General features: G+C 22.1%; 3 protein-coding genes across 3 annotated transcripts; all 3 read right to left on the reverse strand.

Moving 5' to 3' along the window:
- Positions 1–508: 508 nt before the first annotated feature.
- PCHAS_0525200 (reticulocyte binding protein, putative) lies at positions 509–8,802 on the reverse strand (the record flags this gene model as incomplete). Its single annotated transcript, XM_016797399.1, has 2 exons — positions 509–8,622; positions 8,748–8,802. The coding sequence occupies 2 exons, from the start codon at positions 8,800–8,802 to the stop codon at positions 509–511; spliced, it is 8,169 nt and encodes a 2,722-aa protein (XP_016655260.1).
- Positions 8,803–12,588: 3,786 nt separating this feature from the next.
- On the reverse strand, positions 12,589–14,038 carry PCHAS_0525300 (fam-a protein; the record flags this gene model as incomplete). Its single annotated transcript, XM_016797400.1, has 6 exons — positions 12,589–12,612; positions 12,770–13,000; positions 13,094–13,203; positions 13,371–13,440; positions 13,530–13,767; positions 13,911–14,038. The coding sequence occupies 6 exons, from the start codon at positions 14,036–14,038 to the stop codon at positions 12,589–12,591; spliced, it is 801 nt and encodes a 266-aa protein (XP_016655261.1).
- A 3,423-nt stretch (positions 14,039–17,461) lies between these two features.
- Positions 17,462–18,948, reverse strand: PCHAS_0525400 (fam-a protein; the record flags this gene model as incomplete). The annotated part of the gene is made up of 6 exons (XM_016797401.1): positions 17,462–17,491; positions 17,647–17,877; positions 17,972–18,081; positions 18,251–18,320; positions 18,412–18,649; positions 18,818–18,948. The coding sequence occupies 6 exons, from the start codon at positions 18,946–18,948 to the stop codon at positions 17,462–17,464; spliced, it is 810 nt and encodes a 269-aa protein (XP_016655262.1).
- Positions 18,949–20,331: the final 1,383 nt, after the last annotated feature.

Below are 20,331 nucleotides of genomic sequence, written 5' to 3' on the forward strand. Positions count from 1 at the left end.
TTTCGTGTTTGATTTTTTTATTACTTTTAATCGAAATTTTTATAGCCATAAGATGATAGAAGCTGTAGATCGATAGTAATATTTATAAACATCTTTTTGCATATTAATGCAAATTATAAATTTGTTTTTTATATATAGCAACAAAAGTTATATATAAAATTATAATAATAACAAAAAAAAACGAAAAAATATAAAAGTTAAAAAAAATAAAAAAATTGCAAATATTTTAATAAATGAGACAAATTTTAATGATTTAATTATGTGTATATAATGACATTAATGTGTTAATTTATTGTTATATAATTACAATTATAAATGGATGCCACACATGTAAAATTCGGCAACTAGCATTTATATATGTAAACAAAAAAATTATTTTGAATATATAAATTATTGTGTTATATATGCAAAATATTTATACAAGGAACTTTTTATTATTTTTGGTTGTAAATTTCTTATAATTTTAACTTGTAGAATGCATATTTTTTAATTAATCAAAGTAATTAAATCAATAATCTTCATTCATATTTATTTCTATAACTTCGTCGTCTCTTTCAAAATACTTAGCTTCCGCTTCATTATAAAACTCATTATTATCTAAATCCGCTTCATTTGTATCATCTGTTTTTTTGAAGTTTGTAATTGCATAGCACGCTACTAAACCAAATGCAATTGCTCCTGCATATTTAATAGAATCTCCTGAACTTTTTGTTTTGGAGGAACCTTTTTTATCTGAATTTGAGTGATTATAATTTTTATATTTCGGATTATCATTATTATTATGGTATGTATTTTTAGGATATTTTATTTGCGATATTTCTTGGTGCTTATTAATGGTATGTAAATTGTTGTTATTGTGATTACCATGCCATCTATATCCTAAATCTTCTATACTATTTTTATTTTGATTTATTGATTGTCTAAGGATATTTTGACTTTTATTTAAATCATTAAGCATATATTGGGCATTTTTTTCATGCTTGATGGCAATCGTATATGAGATATTATTATTACCATACTTGGATTTAATTAAAGCAATGAGTTTAGTAGTTTGTGTGATTATTGAAACAACTTCGTTTTTGTAATTTGATATTTGTTGTAATTTTACTTCGGATTCTTTATTATAATTTCGTATAATTTCCATTGTATTCCATATTTCGTCTTTATTTGGATTATTCTTAATTTTTGTAAATTGGTGTTCAGCATAATTGTGTATAGTATTGACATATTTGGCTATTTGCTCGTTTCTGTTTTCATGAGCAGCATTTTTAATATTCTCTAAACGATTTTGTATTTGTGTGAGTTCTTTTTCTATAGTTAAATCCTTAGTAAATAGTGTTTTAACATCATTTGCATTTTGTGATATGGTAATTATAATACTATTTATATTGCTATTACCATAAAATTGGGCTTTTATTTCATTTATTTTATTTTGAATTTGCTGAAATGATTGTATTGTGTTTTTTAAAATTTCTTTAATTTTTGATACATAATTTTCATCAATGTCTTGAATATGTTGCTTGATTATATTATCATTATTTTCGTAAGTTGTAACAAAATTTAAGATATTTTGTATTTTTTCTGTTAATTTGGTAATTGTATCTGTGTATAGCATTATATTTTCATTTTCTTTATTATTAACATTTTCAATATCATGGGCCTTGTTTTCACGACTAATGATATTATCATATATCTCTTTAAGCTCATTGAAATTGGAATTTGTATTTCCATTTACTGTATGAAGGAAAGTTATTTTTTTATCAGAAACATATTGTTCAATTTCCTTTAAATTATTTAAATTTTCTGTTAATTTATTTTTCTGTAACTGTAAAATATTATCAAATTGTTTGGATATATCGAAATATTTTTCATTAATAAGATATATATTTGATAATTTAAAGGCACGTATTTTTCTATACAATTGCTTTATGGATTCAATTGACTTTTGAAGTTGGGAATAGAAATAAGTCATTTGTAGCTTATTATAGTATAACATATTGGCATCAGCATTTTGGAAATCTATTTTAAATAACTTGGTCAAATTATTAATTGCCTGAGTAGCTTCTTTTTCTTTTTCTATTAAGTTATTTTTATCGTTCGTAATATGGGTAATATTACTTACCATATGTTTCTTTGTTTGATTCAAATTATATTTTGTTTGTAATTCATCGATGTCATTATTTAAAGAATCGGTACTATTATTAATATATTCTAAATATTCTTTTGAAAATTTAGTTGCCGATGTTATAAATTCCGAGTAATTAATTACTTTACTTTTAAGAGTCGCGACTAATGTTGTATATGAAAAAAGTAGGCATTCCTTTCTCATTTTTGTTAGTTTATCAATTAAACTATTTTTTTCGATTATTTTGTTCTCAATGATTTTTATCTCCGTATTAAATAATTCAGTCATTTCGTTTAATTGGCTATTATATTGCATATTAGAGTCTTTTTTCTCTGAAGAATGGTGATCATTTTCTAACTTTTCTATAGATTTAATGATATTATCCAATTTTTCTTCCACAGTCGCTACATTAAAATCCATTCCAAACTTTCTTTTTTCTTGCTCATAATTGTCAATTTGGGTTTTTATTTGATTCTGATTTGATAATTCTAAAATAGTATCATAATTTTGAGAATCACATGTTAATTGATTTAATTCATCAAATTTATGTAAAACTAGTTTAACATCGTTTAATATTTTTTCTTTTTTATATTTTGTATCACTTAATGCGCCTTTTAATTCATTGGATGCATGTATTTTTTCATATAAATGTTGGTTTTTGTTCATTATATTTAAAGTATCTTGTTCCTTTTTGTGTGTATCTTGACTTTTTTTAAATATATCAAGAAGAGTATCATAAGAATTGCGTATTTTCGTATATATTTCCGGTTCATCTTGTGGAGATGGAATAAATTTTAATCTGTCTTTTGTTTCTGAACTTAAGCTAGATAATACAGCTATATTGACATTGTCAAATAAATTTATGCCTGAATTATTTTGTATTTGAATATTTAAAGAATATGCTAATTTAACCATATTTTTAAATATATTTTCTGCTTCATCTTTATAGCTATAATATGTTTTACCAATCATGCCCATATACGTATTTTTGGTTTGTTTTAGTATATCAAATAATGAATTCTCATCGGTTGAGTTTTTAACATTTTCAATAGATTTTGAAATATCCTCCAACCCTTTGTTGATAGTTGAATATTCGCTTGTAAATTTATCCTTCACATTATCTAATTTGTTTTTAAAATGAGTAATTATTCTATCAACTTCTTTTATTTTTACATTATCTAAGTAGGATTTAGATTTCTTTTTGCTTTCAATAATTTTTAAGAGTTCATTTTGTGCAGTGATTCGTGTATTTTTAATTTTATCATATGTTATGGGTTCTTTTGAAGCAGCTTCTGAATAATTTATTATTAGATTGTATGAGCTAATAAATTCGTTATTTATATTATTCATTTCAGTATTATATTTTTCCAAGTTTTCATTAGTGTTGATACCTTCTAAATCATTTGTATTAAAAGATGATATTATACTTTTTATTGTTGATTCTATTGAGGTTTTTATTGATTCTAATTCCTCTTTATTTGTAATGGCATTTTCTTTTATTTTTTCGATAATTCCAATTTCGTAGTTTTTTTTATGTTGATCAACTTCGTTTTCTATACTTTTAATTTCAGAATCAAGGTTATCTAATTCTGTTTTTTGCTCTTCAATATTTTTTTTTTGGTCTTTGAGGGATTCTAAACTTGTCTTAAGGCTACTTAATTCTGTATCTTGGTTATTTATAGAAAAACTTGATATTTGTTTCTCTATGCTTTCTGTTTCTGTTAAACAATCATTTAATTTTTTTTTTATATTGGTTATTTTTAATAATTTATTTTCAAGATTTTCCAAAGAAGTTTGAATACCTATAGTTGCTTGATTGGATTTATTATTATTAGCATTGTCGTCTTCAATACTAAATTTTTCTTTTTTTATTGTGTTAATTTTTTTCTCCGATGCTTCTGCTTGAAGAGTAATTTGTTTTTGTAATTCTTTTATTTCATTAATTATAGTATTTGAGTCTTTCTTTGTTTGCGTGACATTATTTTTTGTTGCTAATTCAGAATATTTATTTAAAAGTTCAGTAACTTCTTTTTTATATTTTTCAAACAGATTCTTATTCTCTTCCGCTTGCTTTGCATTTTTATCAGACTCGTCTTTATAATTTTTAGATTTATCCATGTTTACCGTCAATTCATTTATATTATCATCCTTATCACTAGTGCCACTACCTTTTTTAGTTTCCAATATGTGTTTAGCTTTGTTGTTTGCCATTTCTATATTTTTAAAAAGTAGTGATACATTTTCATTATACTCTTTAACATTTTTAAAATAGGTGTTGCTGTTAGATTCTTCACTTAAAATATAATTTTTTGATTCTGTAATTTTCTTTATGCATTCATCAACATCTTTATCTATAGTTGACCCTATTTTTGATTTGCATGTTTCTAAATCTGATTTTTCTTTGACGGTTTCAATTAATATTTTTGATTTATCTAATTCCAATTTTACATTCTGATTATATTCTTCAATTTTTTTCGTATATCCTTTTACTTCATCAATAATATTTTGAATATTATTTAACTTAAAAATATTATATAGGTTGGTAATTTCACTTAAATAAAGATTTATGTCACTATTATGCTTTTGAACGTCTAAGAGATGTTTCTGTAATTTTGTTTTAATATCATTTATATTTGATTCCTCATAAGTTCCTTCTATTAGTTTTAAAGATTTTTCACGAATATCGGAAAAGTATTTTTCATTATCCTGACTAATGGTGTGAAGTTCATTAAATTTGGAATATTGAGTATCAAGCGTTTGTGCTTCCGCTATATTTTGTTTATTTTTTATATCATCAAAGTCTTTTTTGCATTGTTCTATTGATTTTATCATATTTTCAGACTTTTCCTTTTCTTTATCAATTTGATCCAAAAATAATTTATTTAAACTTTTTTCGTATGCCAAATTTATATTTTTTACTTCTTCTAACGAAGTTTTATCTTTTTCTATTTCCGCGATTTCATTTAATAATTTGTTCATATTATTGTATATATTTTTTTTTTTATCGATTTTTTTTACTAGACTTTCTTGTTTGTTTTCAATTTTCATAACATCATCGTTAGATAGGATGTTATTTATTACATCTTCTAAGTCACTTATTTGTGTTTTTGCTTCATCAGCATACTTTTCTGATTGGTTTTTTATATCCTTTAATTTCTTTATGTTTTTATCGACTTTTTGATCTAAGGTATTAATATCATTTTTAATTTTGGTAATTTCATCAGCATATTTCATATTTTCTTCTTTCGCAAAATCATCAAAATTATAACGTTTTAATTTTTCCTTTATTTCATTCAAATTGGTTATACTGAGTTGTGCTTCTTTAAGTATTTCTTTATTTAGAAGTTCTATATTTTTTCCAATTAATTTTTCTATTGCGTCATTAATATTATAAATCGATGTATGAATTACTATTTCGATGTTTGAAACATTTTTATTTGCATTAATATTTTTTTGCTCGATATCATTAGTAGCCTTTTCGTTTTCAGCGAGTTGCTGATATAGGGTGTTTCCTTTAGGTGTTCCTAAATTTTTTTTTAAATCATTAAAATATTTTATCAATTCATTATTACTCGTTTCATAATTACTTAAAGACAATTCGGTGAATGTTTTTTCTAATTCTGTCTTTTTATCTGTTAGCGTATTATCAAAGTTGTCTGTATACGTTTTTTCTATTAAATTACAATTTTTTATGGTTTTTATATTTTTATTTAATATTTCATTTAATTTATTTTGCTTATTACGGAATTTGTCTATAGATTCTGTCGTATTTTTACATATTTTTAAATACCCATTTACCTTCTTAAGAATATTCATGTTTTGGTATTCCTCTTCGATGGACTTTTTTATTTCATTAATTAAAGATTTACTATCATTAAATTTTTTTTCATAATCATTCAACTGGCCATCTGAAATTTCATTTTTTATTTTATTTACCAATTCAGCAAATGATTCGTGCTCTGGGTTAATCTTTTCTTTGTTATTATTTTCTAAATCGGCAAATACATTCACTTTATTTAATATGTCATCTTTCATACGTTTCATTTCATTTATGGTTTTGAATATTTCATCTTCTTTGTCAGATATTGTCGTGGCGTATTCTTTGGATTTTTCATAGTTTTGTTTTGCTTCATCTTCCTTTATATTGTCTATATTACTTTGATCATTATATTGATTTTTGATTTCTGAAATTTTAGATTTATATTTATTTAATTCGTTTTTGTAATTAGAATAATCATTTATATTACTTGACAACTGCTTTTTTTTACTTTTAAAATTTTCTACTATTGTATTTAGCTCATTGTTAAGTTCCTTATATATATGTTTTTTCATTTCCACAATAATACTCAAAAGCTCATTTTTTTTATTTTCGATGGTACTTAAATTTAATTTAACTGTTTCAGTTTCCATGTTTTTAATTTTATTATATTCATTATGTATTTTTGATTTTAAATCTTCAAGTTTCGCTTTGTCTTCTGTATTATCAATGGCATTTTCTTTAACTATAGAAGATAATTCATTGTAAAGTAAATCGAGGTCTCCTTGATAAATTTTAGATAACTCTGAATTTATTGTACTGTATATCTTATCTTTGTTCTTTACATATTCCGTAACTTGATATGGCGAGGTTTTAGCTAATTCATCAATGTATGCATTGTTATTTTCTACCACCTTCTTTAAGTCAATTGCTTTTTTAATATATTCATTTTTGTCAGATATATTTTTAATTTTTTCTTTTAATTCGAATTTTAACGTGTTTAAATATATGGTTTCACCATTTATTTCCAAATATTTTTTAAATAAATCGTTAATTTCTTTTTCCAATTGAATAGCCTTTTCAGTGTCTTCTTCTAATAATGTTTTTATTTGGCGCTTTACTCTTTTCCAATCTTTTGCTAATAAATAAGATTCCTTCAATCCATTTTCTATTTCGTTATAATTTTTTTTATTTAAATTTTTATCGATTTTAGACAAAATTTGCTCTTTTGAAAGAATATCCCTTGTTTTGTAAGTTTCCATAGTATCAATTATGTCTTTGAATTCTGCCATGCGCTGTATAATTAATCTTACATTATTATCTTGACTACTATTTTTGCCAAAAGTTTTTTCATTATCATAAGAATCCCATTTCTGTTTAAATATTTCAAAAAATTTTGTTTCTAATGCTGTTAAATTCGATTTGGGTAATGGCTTATCAAATTCATAAAAATCATCTATAAATATTTGATTGTTATTTGGATCAGGTTTTTGTATTAATAGTTTTCCTAGTGTTTTAACAAAACGGTCTAATGCTTCTTTTTGATACTTATATACTGTATCCAAAGACTTTAGGTTATTTGAATTAAACATGAAAATACCTCGTCTGTTTGCTATCAATGTAATCTTGTCTAATAATTCATAGTAATAATGCGTTTTTTTACTATCTTCTAAATAATCTATCATTAATAATTCCGACGATGTACACTTTTCCAGATACATCCTCGATTTTTGTATAGCTTCTTCAAACTGCCTTTCTAAAAAAAATAGTTTACTTTTAAGACGTTGATTTTCCCCCTCAGTCTCTAAAATTTTAATTAATGATTTTATATGTGGAACAATTCGTTTATCATTGACTATCGGATATTTTTTTAAAGTATTCAATTGAGAGTCTATAAGTTTTTTTGTATCAATAGCATATTGTTTATAAGATCCATCTATATCCCAATAGCTATAATAAAATACATAATCAAATTCGGGTTTCAACGATGAAAGAATAGCCTCTAATCTGGTTTCTAGATTTTTAAATCGTGGAAGCATGCAATTCACATAGTCTCTTTTGGCAAATTCATATGAATTATTATAGGCATTTATGGGTTCCTTATAAAATTCATAAAGAGGATCGTGAAATTTGACCATTTCATCTATTACATTGGTTCTTCGAGGTTCACATTCTCTTTTTATTTTTAATATATCATGTTCTATTTGTTTGAGTTTATTCAATGTGGAATCTAATAGATCTTTTGAACTATAATAGCCGCTACTGTCGATGGTTCGAAGGTCGTAAGATATTCGTAATTTCGCATAAAAAAATTCTAAGCTTTCGTTGGCATATGATGTACCATATATAATATCTATTATATTATATAGAGAAGGATCGAATGGTGGCGCAATGGGTTTTTGGATAAAAGAACTTTTAACTATAGTTTCTTTTCTATTTGACTTTTCGTTGTCATTATTAAAAATTTTAAAAGTATCAAAGTCGTTTTTATTTGTGTAGTCATTATATAATGTGATTTCATCATTCACTGTGTCTTTTTGATTTCCAAAGTAAGTAATTGAATGGGGTTGTATAAATTTGTTATCATTAATGGCATTATTTTTATTATTATATTGTTTTTCATTTGAAGAGTTTGAATTATTAAGATTTACTCCTTTTAAATTATGATATAAATAAAAATTGTTTAACTGTGCATCATGGTTCTTTTTTTCCGTCTCTATTCTTTTCCCATAAGTTACCTCTGCATATAAAAGTTTAAAAAGATTAATATGTTAATATATAAGTATACCAATTTATATGAATATATGTAAAATAAATTTGTGTATATAAGAATTGTAAATATTAGTTAAATGTTTCTATTATTACCTAATGAAGTAAACAGAACAATATAAGTAGTTGTAATATAAATAATTTTTTTCATCGTGAAAATATAATATATATTTTAGAACGAAAAATAATATGTTTTACATATGTTTATTTCTCTATTTAATGACAGTGTTTTTTATTTTAATTTTTTTATTTAAAATTTCCACTTTTAATGTTCTTTCTTATGCATAGTTACATCGTTTTGTTTTGTAAAACTAAAAAAAATGTGTGTGTAGAGAACAAATTATAATTAAGTAAAAAATTATAGTTATAATAGATAATTACTAATTAACAAATGAATATTTGATGGTGTGGAAATAAAAAAAATACAATAATTATTATCTCATATATTTTAAAAAATTTCTACAAATAAACAAATTGGTAGCTATAACAATTTTTTTTAAAATAAAATTGTTCTGCAAAAAATTCAAATATTTAAAAAAATTATAAGAATTAATTAACAAAAAGGGGAATGAATAGTAAAATAACCATCTCTTTAGTGAGCACACAATTAATTTACACAAAAAAATAGGATGATGTGTAAATAAAGGAAAATAGAAAATTTAAATATAGCACCTTTTTTTTTTTTTTATGTACGAAAAACGTTATATCGTTTTTAATTTAAAACAAAATGCATATTTAAATAAAATAAGCCCGTGGTTCGTTTTTATAATAAATAATTAGTGTTATAGCATATAAAATGTGATTTAAGATAATGTGCAGGTACCGTGTGTAGAGTTTTGTTTTGATTTAATTTTTAATTTTGATAATATTCATCGAATCAAGTTTATTAAGAATTACACAGAAATAAAGAACTGATTAAATATATAAGTAAAAATTATAAAAAAAATGCGCAGTAACCCCAATTTGTGAACATCTAGATTAAATCTAAGTTTGCAACACACAACAAAATTATAAACGTTAATATTAAAAGAACATCGTAAATAAAAAAAAATTATAAATTTAAACTTACATTTAACGATTTAATATAATTAAACATCATTATTGTATAATATTTATATGTTATATATTAATGTTAAGTTCTGATGAACCATATATAATACCCTTATAAATTATATTATAAATGCTAATCGTTATTTTTGAAATTACATTTAATTATATATATTAATAAAAAATTACAATATAAATATCTGCATAAGAAATAATGTAAATCCCAACTATATTAATGATGTTTTGAACTTCATTACTTTAAATTCCTGTTAAAATTAGAATTCATGAAATAGAAATATTTTACACGATTTAATTAACTTCCATAAGGTATAACATTATATTATCGACATTATTTTATTAATAGTTTTTATATGTGCAAATTGGTGAATTTTAATATATATAAAATAAATACATTTTAAAATAGCTAAAATGAAAAAAAATATGTTTTTTCATAATATATTTTGGTCGCAACTATTTTATAATAATTAAAAAAAAACAGGGTTATAAAATTGGTGTAATTTACTCTATATATTTTTTAAAGTCATATTAATGGTTAAATACTGAAAAATGTTTAATTCAGGCAATGCTATATTTATGTGTGATGCAAATTTTGTAGGAAAATTATATAACAATTATTTTTTTTAAATTATAATTTATTGTTATTATAGATATGCAAAATCATATATCTATATTTTAAACATGGCATTTTTATGAGAAAAAATGCATATTACTCTAAACAATACATTTTAAACACTTGAAAAAGTAAATGTTATAGATAATTTTAAAAATTTATATCGGGTGCATTATTTATGCCACTGAGGTATATAATGGTGATAATCAACAATAATAAGGAAAACAATAGTAATAATAAATAAATAAGTATAATTTTCATGTAAGGGCAGCTTATCATAAACCAATATACCCCCGTTGTGCATAATATTTTGGATGTGTATTTATTTGTGTTAAAGACTTTTGAATGCACATGAATTTAAAAGTGGATAATGCTTAAAAAAATGCATACCTTCGTTTGATATTATTTCATTAGGAATGTGTGCTTATTTGTGATTGTTTATACTCGAGATTTTATTTGTTTTTTATTATGAAAATATTTAAAAAGTCATATTGTAAAAAAGATGCAGGATGTAACTAATAAAGATAAAATATAATTCAAAATTAAGTTATCAAATTTCTTATACACATTTACACACATTAATAAATGTATCTTGGTTGTCTTCGGTATTACTAGTATATTACCTCTTTCTTTATTTCCCTGCAATTTTAAAGTATCAGATTAAATAATGAAGTTATATTTTAAAACATTTTTTATGACTAAAATACTATTTCAGCATATTCCAAAAATATACAAATATCATAAATGTATTTTCTATGTGATTTTACTTTTTTTAATTTGATTCCCTAAATAACATTAGGTTGAACCATTTTAAATTTATTAAATGAACACAAATTCCATACGACCATTAATTTTTTGAATTCTTCAAATAAAGGTTAAATATGAAAAGTATTTTGTAGAGTGTTTTTTGTTGGTTCTTTAAAGCTGTTATTATTGGAAAATCATGATTTGTGGAACTGTAAATATATAAACCACTGTATAGAACCCATGAAAAATAATAGAATCGAAACGAGCGTCGATGAAACTTTTAGAATAGATAAATATAACTAATTAAAAGTTTAATTCCACTAAAAGATATGAATAAAAAGGAAAAAAGAAAAAAAGATATAAAATTGCCATGCATAATATATTTATAGGCTATAAGTAGAAATACGCATATATGAATAATAAATCCACTTATATTGTTTCTAAAAGATTATTATTACCACTAAATAAAAGGCAAATGTTAAAATTACAGACTTACAAAATTTAAGTAAATTACATGAAAGGAATTTCATTTAGATTCTTTTATAAATTAAAATTAGTTTTTATATTATTCGAGTTTTAAAACAATGTACCTAAAATTATTTAATAAAGCATATTTGGGTCTAAATAAAGTTATTACACACTATAAAATGCCTTTATAATATATATATTATAAATACGATCTACATATAATTTATTTAGAAAAGCAATAATATTAAGTTATTCTATAAATATTATGATTTAAATAAGTAATTTGCTTTATATAGACAATTAAAAAATGTATTTTTGTGTAATATTATAATATAAATATGTGTTTTAATAATATATATAAAAAAATGTTGTATAGTTGATTCAATCGATTTCGAATTATAATCTCCTTTTCTATAATTCTAAAAATATAATAGTTTATAAAATTATTTAGTAGCGAAAAAATCATACGGTTCTTGACATTTTATATTAGTATTCACTATTTGAAATTCGGATCCATTTTCAATAGCAAAATTTAAGAGAAAAAAATATAAAAAAAGGAAATAAATCATTAATAAATTATTCTGAGTATGATGATTGGTGTATTTAAGGTATTCATATATTTGGGAATAACTAATTTTAAATCTTAATTTTGAGTTTTATAAGAAAAACGAAAACAACAGAAACAACAAATATATGCAAATTTATAGATATTTAATAGAAAAAGAGTGATAAACACCAAACAAAAGGAATATAATAAGAAATAACTGTTATATTTGTAGTATTCAAAAAATTAATCCATATAGATTCATCATAATATTAAAGATATAAACAAATAATATACAAAAAAATATTATTAAAACAAAAAAACATTTTTAAGGCAAAAAAAAATTTTAAGACAAAAAAACATTTTATGATGGTAATTTAAAGCAACCATCATGCATGGAAATAAATCGTTTTATTAACATAAATTTTTTAATATTACGGTGCTGAAAAACATATATGAAGGAAAAAATAATCGAAAGCTTTCCCAATAATGCATTTTTGTTAAATGAAAGTATTTCCATCAATCTAAGAAAACAAACAAAAATGGATGAATACATAAAATGTTTAAATTTTTTGCAAATTATAGTATATATTATAAATACGTGTATTTATTTAAAACAATATATTTGTTAACAATTGTTGAAATAAATTACTATATTATTAAAATTTGTTTATTGCTTACAGATTCGACATAGATGATATCAACATAACTGTTGTATTCTTGAATGAAGTACCCAGCTAAGTTAACAAACGTTTTTTTTAATTTTCCTTTTCTAATATCTTCTTCAGAATCAATCTCAGTTGTGAATAAATTTGCATTTTCTATGATTTTGTTTTTATATTCTTTATTGGAAGGGTAGTGATCATTTATATTTGCTGAAATCATGACAATTATAGTTGTATATTTTGATAGCTATAAAGTTATTAAAAATATATTGCATATATTATTGTGAATAATATGAAAAATATGATTTATAACGAAACAGAAGACGAAAGTTTTCCTTACTTCAACCTTTGTAGCTAAAGCATAAAAATATTTCTGACGGTCAAAACGCCATTTTTTGTAACGTTGCTGTATCATTATTAAATTGGGACTGTACACACGAGCAACTTTTCCTAAAAAAATATTATAAAATTACATAGATAAAATTAAAATATCATGAATCTGAAGATATGGGAAACAGTAAATAGTATCATATAACAATGGAAATAATAAATCACGAAATTTCGAATAAACAATAACAATAATATGTTAAATTGACAATTATTTATGTTTTGTATACTTGTAGAAGAAAATTTATTTAAAGAATGGTCACTATCGGGATCCCATATCTCATCTATTACTTCATCAAGCTAATGGAAGCAAAGAGAAATATATACATTATAATTGTTTTTTTAATTGAATTTGGTTTACAACTTTAATATTGTTCGTTAATTGATACCTTATAGGCACCATAAACTTTATATTGAATTTGTTCAATATCTATATTGTTTTCACGTTTTTTTGTATGCAAAGGAACACGATGATAAGGATTTTTTACACAAAATTCATAATCATCCATACTTATAGCATGAAATTTTATATGTATTAAAGCTTCGTTCATAAGTTTCTCCGCATTGATAGTTTCTTCTGGATTGGTGCATAATAGATGCTTGTTTTTTTCATATATTTCTTCTGGACTATCATTGATCAAAATTAACATATTTTTTATGGGTAAAAAAATAAAGGTATTACATTTATATTATAACATTGTTGCACAGGCGTATATTTAATATTTTCATAATGGAATATGTAATATGTATATATTGTTGTATTTTCTTACGTAGAATAACGATTTTTTGATTCTGTTGTATATTGGTTTGGAGCAAGTTCAGTTGCAAGGGTTTTATTATTTACATATAGGAAGGTTCTTAAAAGAAATAAAACAATTTGAATATAAAATTTATTCATTTTTGAACTCTCCAAACAAAATATTAAAATATATATTAATATTTTGTTTAATTAAAAATTAACAACTCGAAAAATAGGAAAAGTATAATTAAAATTGAACCAAATCATTTTTTCCAATAAAGTGTAAAAAACAAATATTTATTTTAAAAAAATACAAATTATTGTTTAAACGACAAAATGTATACTTTTATCAGATTTAAAAGTTTAATATATTTTTTATTTAATTAATTCAATTACAAGACGACATCAATAACAGAAGCTTTCATAAATAATGAATATCAAAAATATATAATTTTAATTATATAAATGATATTTTTAATATATACCATTATGAGTACACACGCTTTATATTTTATAATTGATTAAACTCAATTTAAAATTTATAAAAGATCCCATTATGTATGGAATCACATATATATTTGTATATAATAGAAAAAAACAATGTTGTTTTTACCCAATAAAAAATTAACCATTTAAAATAAAAATATAAAAGTAATAAAATATTATTAAAAAATATATATTTTTTAAATATTTATTAATGTAAGTATATATAATTGTATTAAAGCGATTGTTTTGCTATTTTTTCCATTTGTTTTATAAAATTTCTTTGATAATGTGTAGTTTTTAATATAAACCATGTCTATATATTTTTAAATATTAAATAATTAATTTAAATGAGAAATGCAATTAATTTTATATATTACTATAATAACAATATTTTTTACTGCATAATAATAGTGTCATAAAATTTTATTATGAGAATCGCACATTTTGTGATTTTTTTATCATTTTAACACAAATTTTACTAAATAACATTTTTTTAGCAAAATTGTTAATTTCATAAAAATTATTTATTGGTAGTAATATTGACACCCTTAGTTTTTTATAAATTAATACAAATTATAAATTTCCTTTTGATAGTAAAACATATTATATATAAAATTAAAAAAAATACAAGTAAATATAATATAAAAATAAAATAATGAGACATAATGTTGTAAAATCAAGAAATGTATATATACATAAATTTAATTTATTTTTTAATTATAATATTTTTGATGCTAAGGCGTTCATGTTTTGTGGGTCAAAGTTATGTTTATGGGTTGTCTTGTTCAGTGAATATCCCTTTTGAGTTAAGGTTCGGGGTATATTGTAATTTAATTTTTTATAATTTGATAATATTTTTATCTGTAAATGCTGATTAAATATATGTATCATCTCCGTATGTTTAATCTCGAGGTGATGTCGATGTTTGTAAACAAAAAAAGGGTGATAAGCATTAAATGAAAGGGGTTGCATAACATATGTTCCGTAAAGTATAATACTTCTACATGGCTCTCTCATATGTATTAAATGGGACAATATTGTAACTTCATATTTTATAATTGATTGCTAATTTGGGGCTAACTATGCATAAGAACCTTTATTATCTATTATATAAGACTTATTAGTCCATAACTATATTGAATCATGAACAACGCAATATTTCTTTATTTGATGAAGCATATTATTTGTGTCACCATTATTTTAATTTAAATTATATTATACCAACTAAACTATAATAATAAAACTCATTTTGAATATTCATCTACATTACAATATATATTCATATTAGCATATGTGTTTTTAACAATAATTAAGCAACCTACTAATTATAATAATAAAATATAGATGTATGAAATATCGATCTGGAATAGACAATAGAACGTTACCTATAAAAGGCATTTTATGCATCTATTATTTTTAATAATGCAATAAAAATATGCATATTAATAAAAATTTGAATTACAGATATATGTATACTATCCTTTTAATTTTTGATTATATTTAGCACCATTTATGATAATATTTTAATTTCAAATAATAAAAATAGTTCCATATACTTTAATTTATTTTCTATAAAGATATAATGTTAGGTTAATCATTATTCATTTTTAAATTTTATAGTTTTGATGTATATATAAATTATATTTAAAAATAATTAAAAAAAATATATAAGTATATTAATAAAATTTCATATCATATTTTGTTCTATAACTTTTCAAATATTTACAAATAATATGGTAGATAGAACTAGAGTTATTATTAAATATTTATATATAAACTAGAAAGTATTCTGTTATTAACTAATATTGTAATATTGTTTTATTGTGAAAGTTTCATATAATTAAATATTAACATTAATTTTATCGATAAGGTACATAATAATAATTTTCTTTGAACTAATAATATTTATATTAGGTATTATATATATAACTTATGCAGGACGATCTCATATTATTTATTAATCTATTTTTTTTGTTAATTATTTGTCTATAAAAGAAAATGATACACTATAGAATGATAAATTTAATTAATGTCTTATATTTTTTGTAAAGCCAAGATGTTTATGGTTCTACATTTAAAAGTACGTATAAATATATAACAATAATAAATAAGTAAGTTCATTTACAGTTATAAATGAATATGTTCAATGAGATAAATAAATATGTATTTTTATGTATTAGTTGAATATGACATTATCATTTGCTATTTTCATGGATTATTAGTACCTGATTATCATTTTTTTCAAAATTCCATGAATAACAGTAATTAATAATATATAAATCCTTTTTAAAAAACAATTTTATTATAAAATGAATTATTTTTTATTGAAAAAATATTACAATTTTGTTAAAATGTAAAAAATAGCCCCTATTTTCCTATTATATGCTACATAGAATTGTTTTTTACAAATATTTAGTAAAATATTATATAAAAATATAATGGTACTTCCTAATAAATATATATATGTAGTTTATTGAATGAATAACAAATCAATGGCATATACAGTGCATTATAAAGGTATCAACGTTATATATTTGTTAAAGATCCAATTTGGATATATGGGTTATATTATAAAAAACTAAATAAATAGAGAAAAGACTAAAAACTCAATTTAATATCCAAAAAAAGAAAGAGGAAAATAAATCATCAATAGATTATTCATATGGCATCAATTGATAGAAATAAGACATGTCTTATTTGGAGAGAGTTTTTAATGAAAATTATTTGGTTTATAAGGACAATTAAAATTGCAAAAATAGTAAAAGAAAAACAAAACTTATCGATTTTGAGTAAAAAAAACGGATTATCATAATAATATGAAAAGATTGCCATAAAGAAATATTTTTCATAACTTATAATACTTATTTTTGTAGTTCTTATGAGTTACTATATATAGATGCAGTCTAATATTAAAAGATATAAACAATTAATTATAAAAAATTATTAAAGCAAAAAAAAACTTTATGATCGTAATTTAACTCGGATATTATGCATGGAAATAAACCAATTTATTAACATAAATCTCCAAATATTACGATGATGGAAAATATATATGAAGGGGTAATAATCCCAAGCTTTTCCAATAATGCATTTTTGTTAAAAAAAAAAATAAGGACGCCCAGGAATCTACGAAAAAAACATAAATGGATGAATATATAAAGCATTAAAATTTTTTGCAAATTATAGTATATATTATAAATATGCACATTTATTTAAAACACTATTTTTTTAACAATTGTTGAAATATATTATTATATTATTAAAATTTGCATATCACTTACAGATGCGATATAGGTGAGATCAGTATGTGTGCTGCATTTTTTAATGTAGTATCCAGCTATGTTAACAAACGTTTTTTTTAGTTTTCCTCTTCTAATATAATCTTCAGAATCAATATCAATTTTGAATGAATTTGCATTTTCTATTATTGGGTTTTTATATTTTATATTGGAAGGGTGGTGATCATTTACATTTGGTGAAACCATGGCAATTATAGTTGTGTCATGCGATATCTACAAAATTAATAAAAGTGTATTTGAATAAATTGCATGTTATAATATGAGAAATACTATTTATAATGAAACAGAAGAGGAAAGGTTTCCTTACTTGAACTTTTTTGACTAAAGCATAAAAATATTTCTCACGGCTCAGCGGCCCATTTTTGTAACGTTGTTGTATCAATACTAAATTTGGATTGTACACACGTTCAATTTTTACTAAAAAACAATATTATAAAATTGGATAGATGAAATTAAAATATCATGAGTTTGAAATATGGGAAACAATAAATAGCATCATATAACAATGGCAATAATAAATCGGGAATTTTCAAATAAATAGTAACAATAATATGTTAATTTGACTAATTATTTATGTTGTGTATACCTTTAACAGAGCCATACTCGAGGAAATTTTTACTATCGGGGTCCCATATCTCGCTTATTACTTTATTATGCTAATGGAAGCACGTGTAAATATATATAAGTTATAATAATTTTTTAATTTAATTTGGTTTATAAAATTTAATGTTGTTTGTTAATTAATACCTTATTGGGTCCATAAACTTTATATTCCATTTTTTCAATATTTGTATTGTTATCATGCTTTTTTTCATAAAAACGTATACCACGATAAGGACCGTATGGATGCGATCTATAACCGTCTTTATTTGTTGCATGGTATTCTAACTGTTTTACAACGTCGTTCATAAGTTTTTCCGCTCCTATTGTTTCTTCGGGATTTGTACATAATAAGTGCTTGTTGTTTTCATATATTTCTCTTGAACTATCATTGATAAAAATGAACATATTTTTAATGTGTACAGAAATAAATGTATTGTATTTATATATGGCATTGTTGTATATGTATGTATTTAATATTATCATAATGAAATATGTAATATATATATATATATATAGAGAGAGAGAGATATATATTGTTGTATTTTCTTACGTAGGATAACGTTTTTTGAATTTGGGTTGCGTAGATTTTATTTGAGCGGCATCAGCTGCAAGGGCTTTATTATTCCCATATAGGAATATGCCTAAAAGAAACAAAACGATTTGAATATAAAATTTATTCATTTTCGAACAACACAACCAAATATTAAAATATATATTAGTATGTTTTTTAATCACAAATTAACAACTCGAAAATCTGAACAAGTATAATTAAAATTGAAGCAAATAATATTCTCCAATAAATATAAAAAACGAATATTTATTTTAAAAAATACATATTATTACTTAAAAAACAGTTTGTATGCTTTTATCATATTTATAAGTTTAATATATTTTTTATTTAAATAATTCAATCACAAGACAATGTAATACAGAATTTTTCATAAATAATGAATATCAAAAATATTATGATTCATAATTTCATTAATATATAATATTTAAAAATAAATCATTTTAATTAGATTATATAAATTACATTTTTAATATATACCATTGTGAATACACAGATTTGATGTTTTTACAATTGATCAAACTCATCTTAAAATTTGTAAAGCAACTCATTGGGCATGGAAATATATGCTTACATTAATAATTATATTAAAATCATTTTTTTGCTATTTGCTTCCATTTGTTTTACAAAATTTCTTTGATAATGCTCGTTTTAATATAAAGCGCGTCTATTTATTTTTAAATATTAAAATAAATAATTTAATCTGAGGAATGCAGTCAATTAATATATTAATAATATTACTATAATAATAATATTTTTTTATCTCATAATAATAATATGGTCAAATATATATTATGAGGATCACACATTCGTGATTTTTTCGTCACTTTTAATACACATTTTATTAAATAAAATTTTTATAGCAAAATTGTTAATTTTATAAAAATTATTTATTGGCAATAATATTGATGCCCATTTTTTTAATAAATAAATAAATAAATACAAATTATAAATTTCCTTTTGATAGTAAAAATAGTATATATAAAATTAAAAAAATACAAATAAATATAATATAAAAATAAAATAATGAGATATAAAGTTGAAAAATCAAGAAACATATATATGTGCATACATAAAATTAATTTGTTTTTTATTTTAATATTCTTGATGCCGAGGCGTTCATGCATTATGGGTCAAGATTATGTATCATAGACTAAGGTTGTGCATTATGGGCCAAGATTATGTATCATGGGCTAAGGTTGTATATTATGGGTTATTGTTTTGTTCATTGAATCAGTGTTTTGAGATAGGGTTATGGGTATACTGTAATTTAATTTTTTGTAATTTGATAATATTATTGTCTGTATGTGTTGATTAAATATATGTATCACCACCGTATATTTTATCTCGAGATTATGTCTAAATATTTACTCAAAAAGGGGTATACTCATTAATATGAAAGGGGTCGCATACCATATTTTCCATAAAGTATAATACTTCTATTTGATATTCTCATATATATTAAATGTGACAATATTATAACTTCACATTTTATA

The sequence above is a fragment of the Plasmodium chabaudi genome (assembly GCF_900002335.3).
Source record: "Plasmodium chabaudi chabaudi strain AS genome assembly, chromosome: 5".
In the NCBI taxonomy this organism is placed as follows: Eukaryota; Apicomplexa; class Aconoidasida; order Haemosporida; family Plasmodiidae; genus Plasmodium; species Plasmodium chabaudi.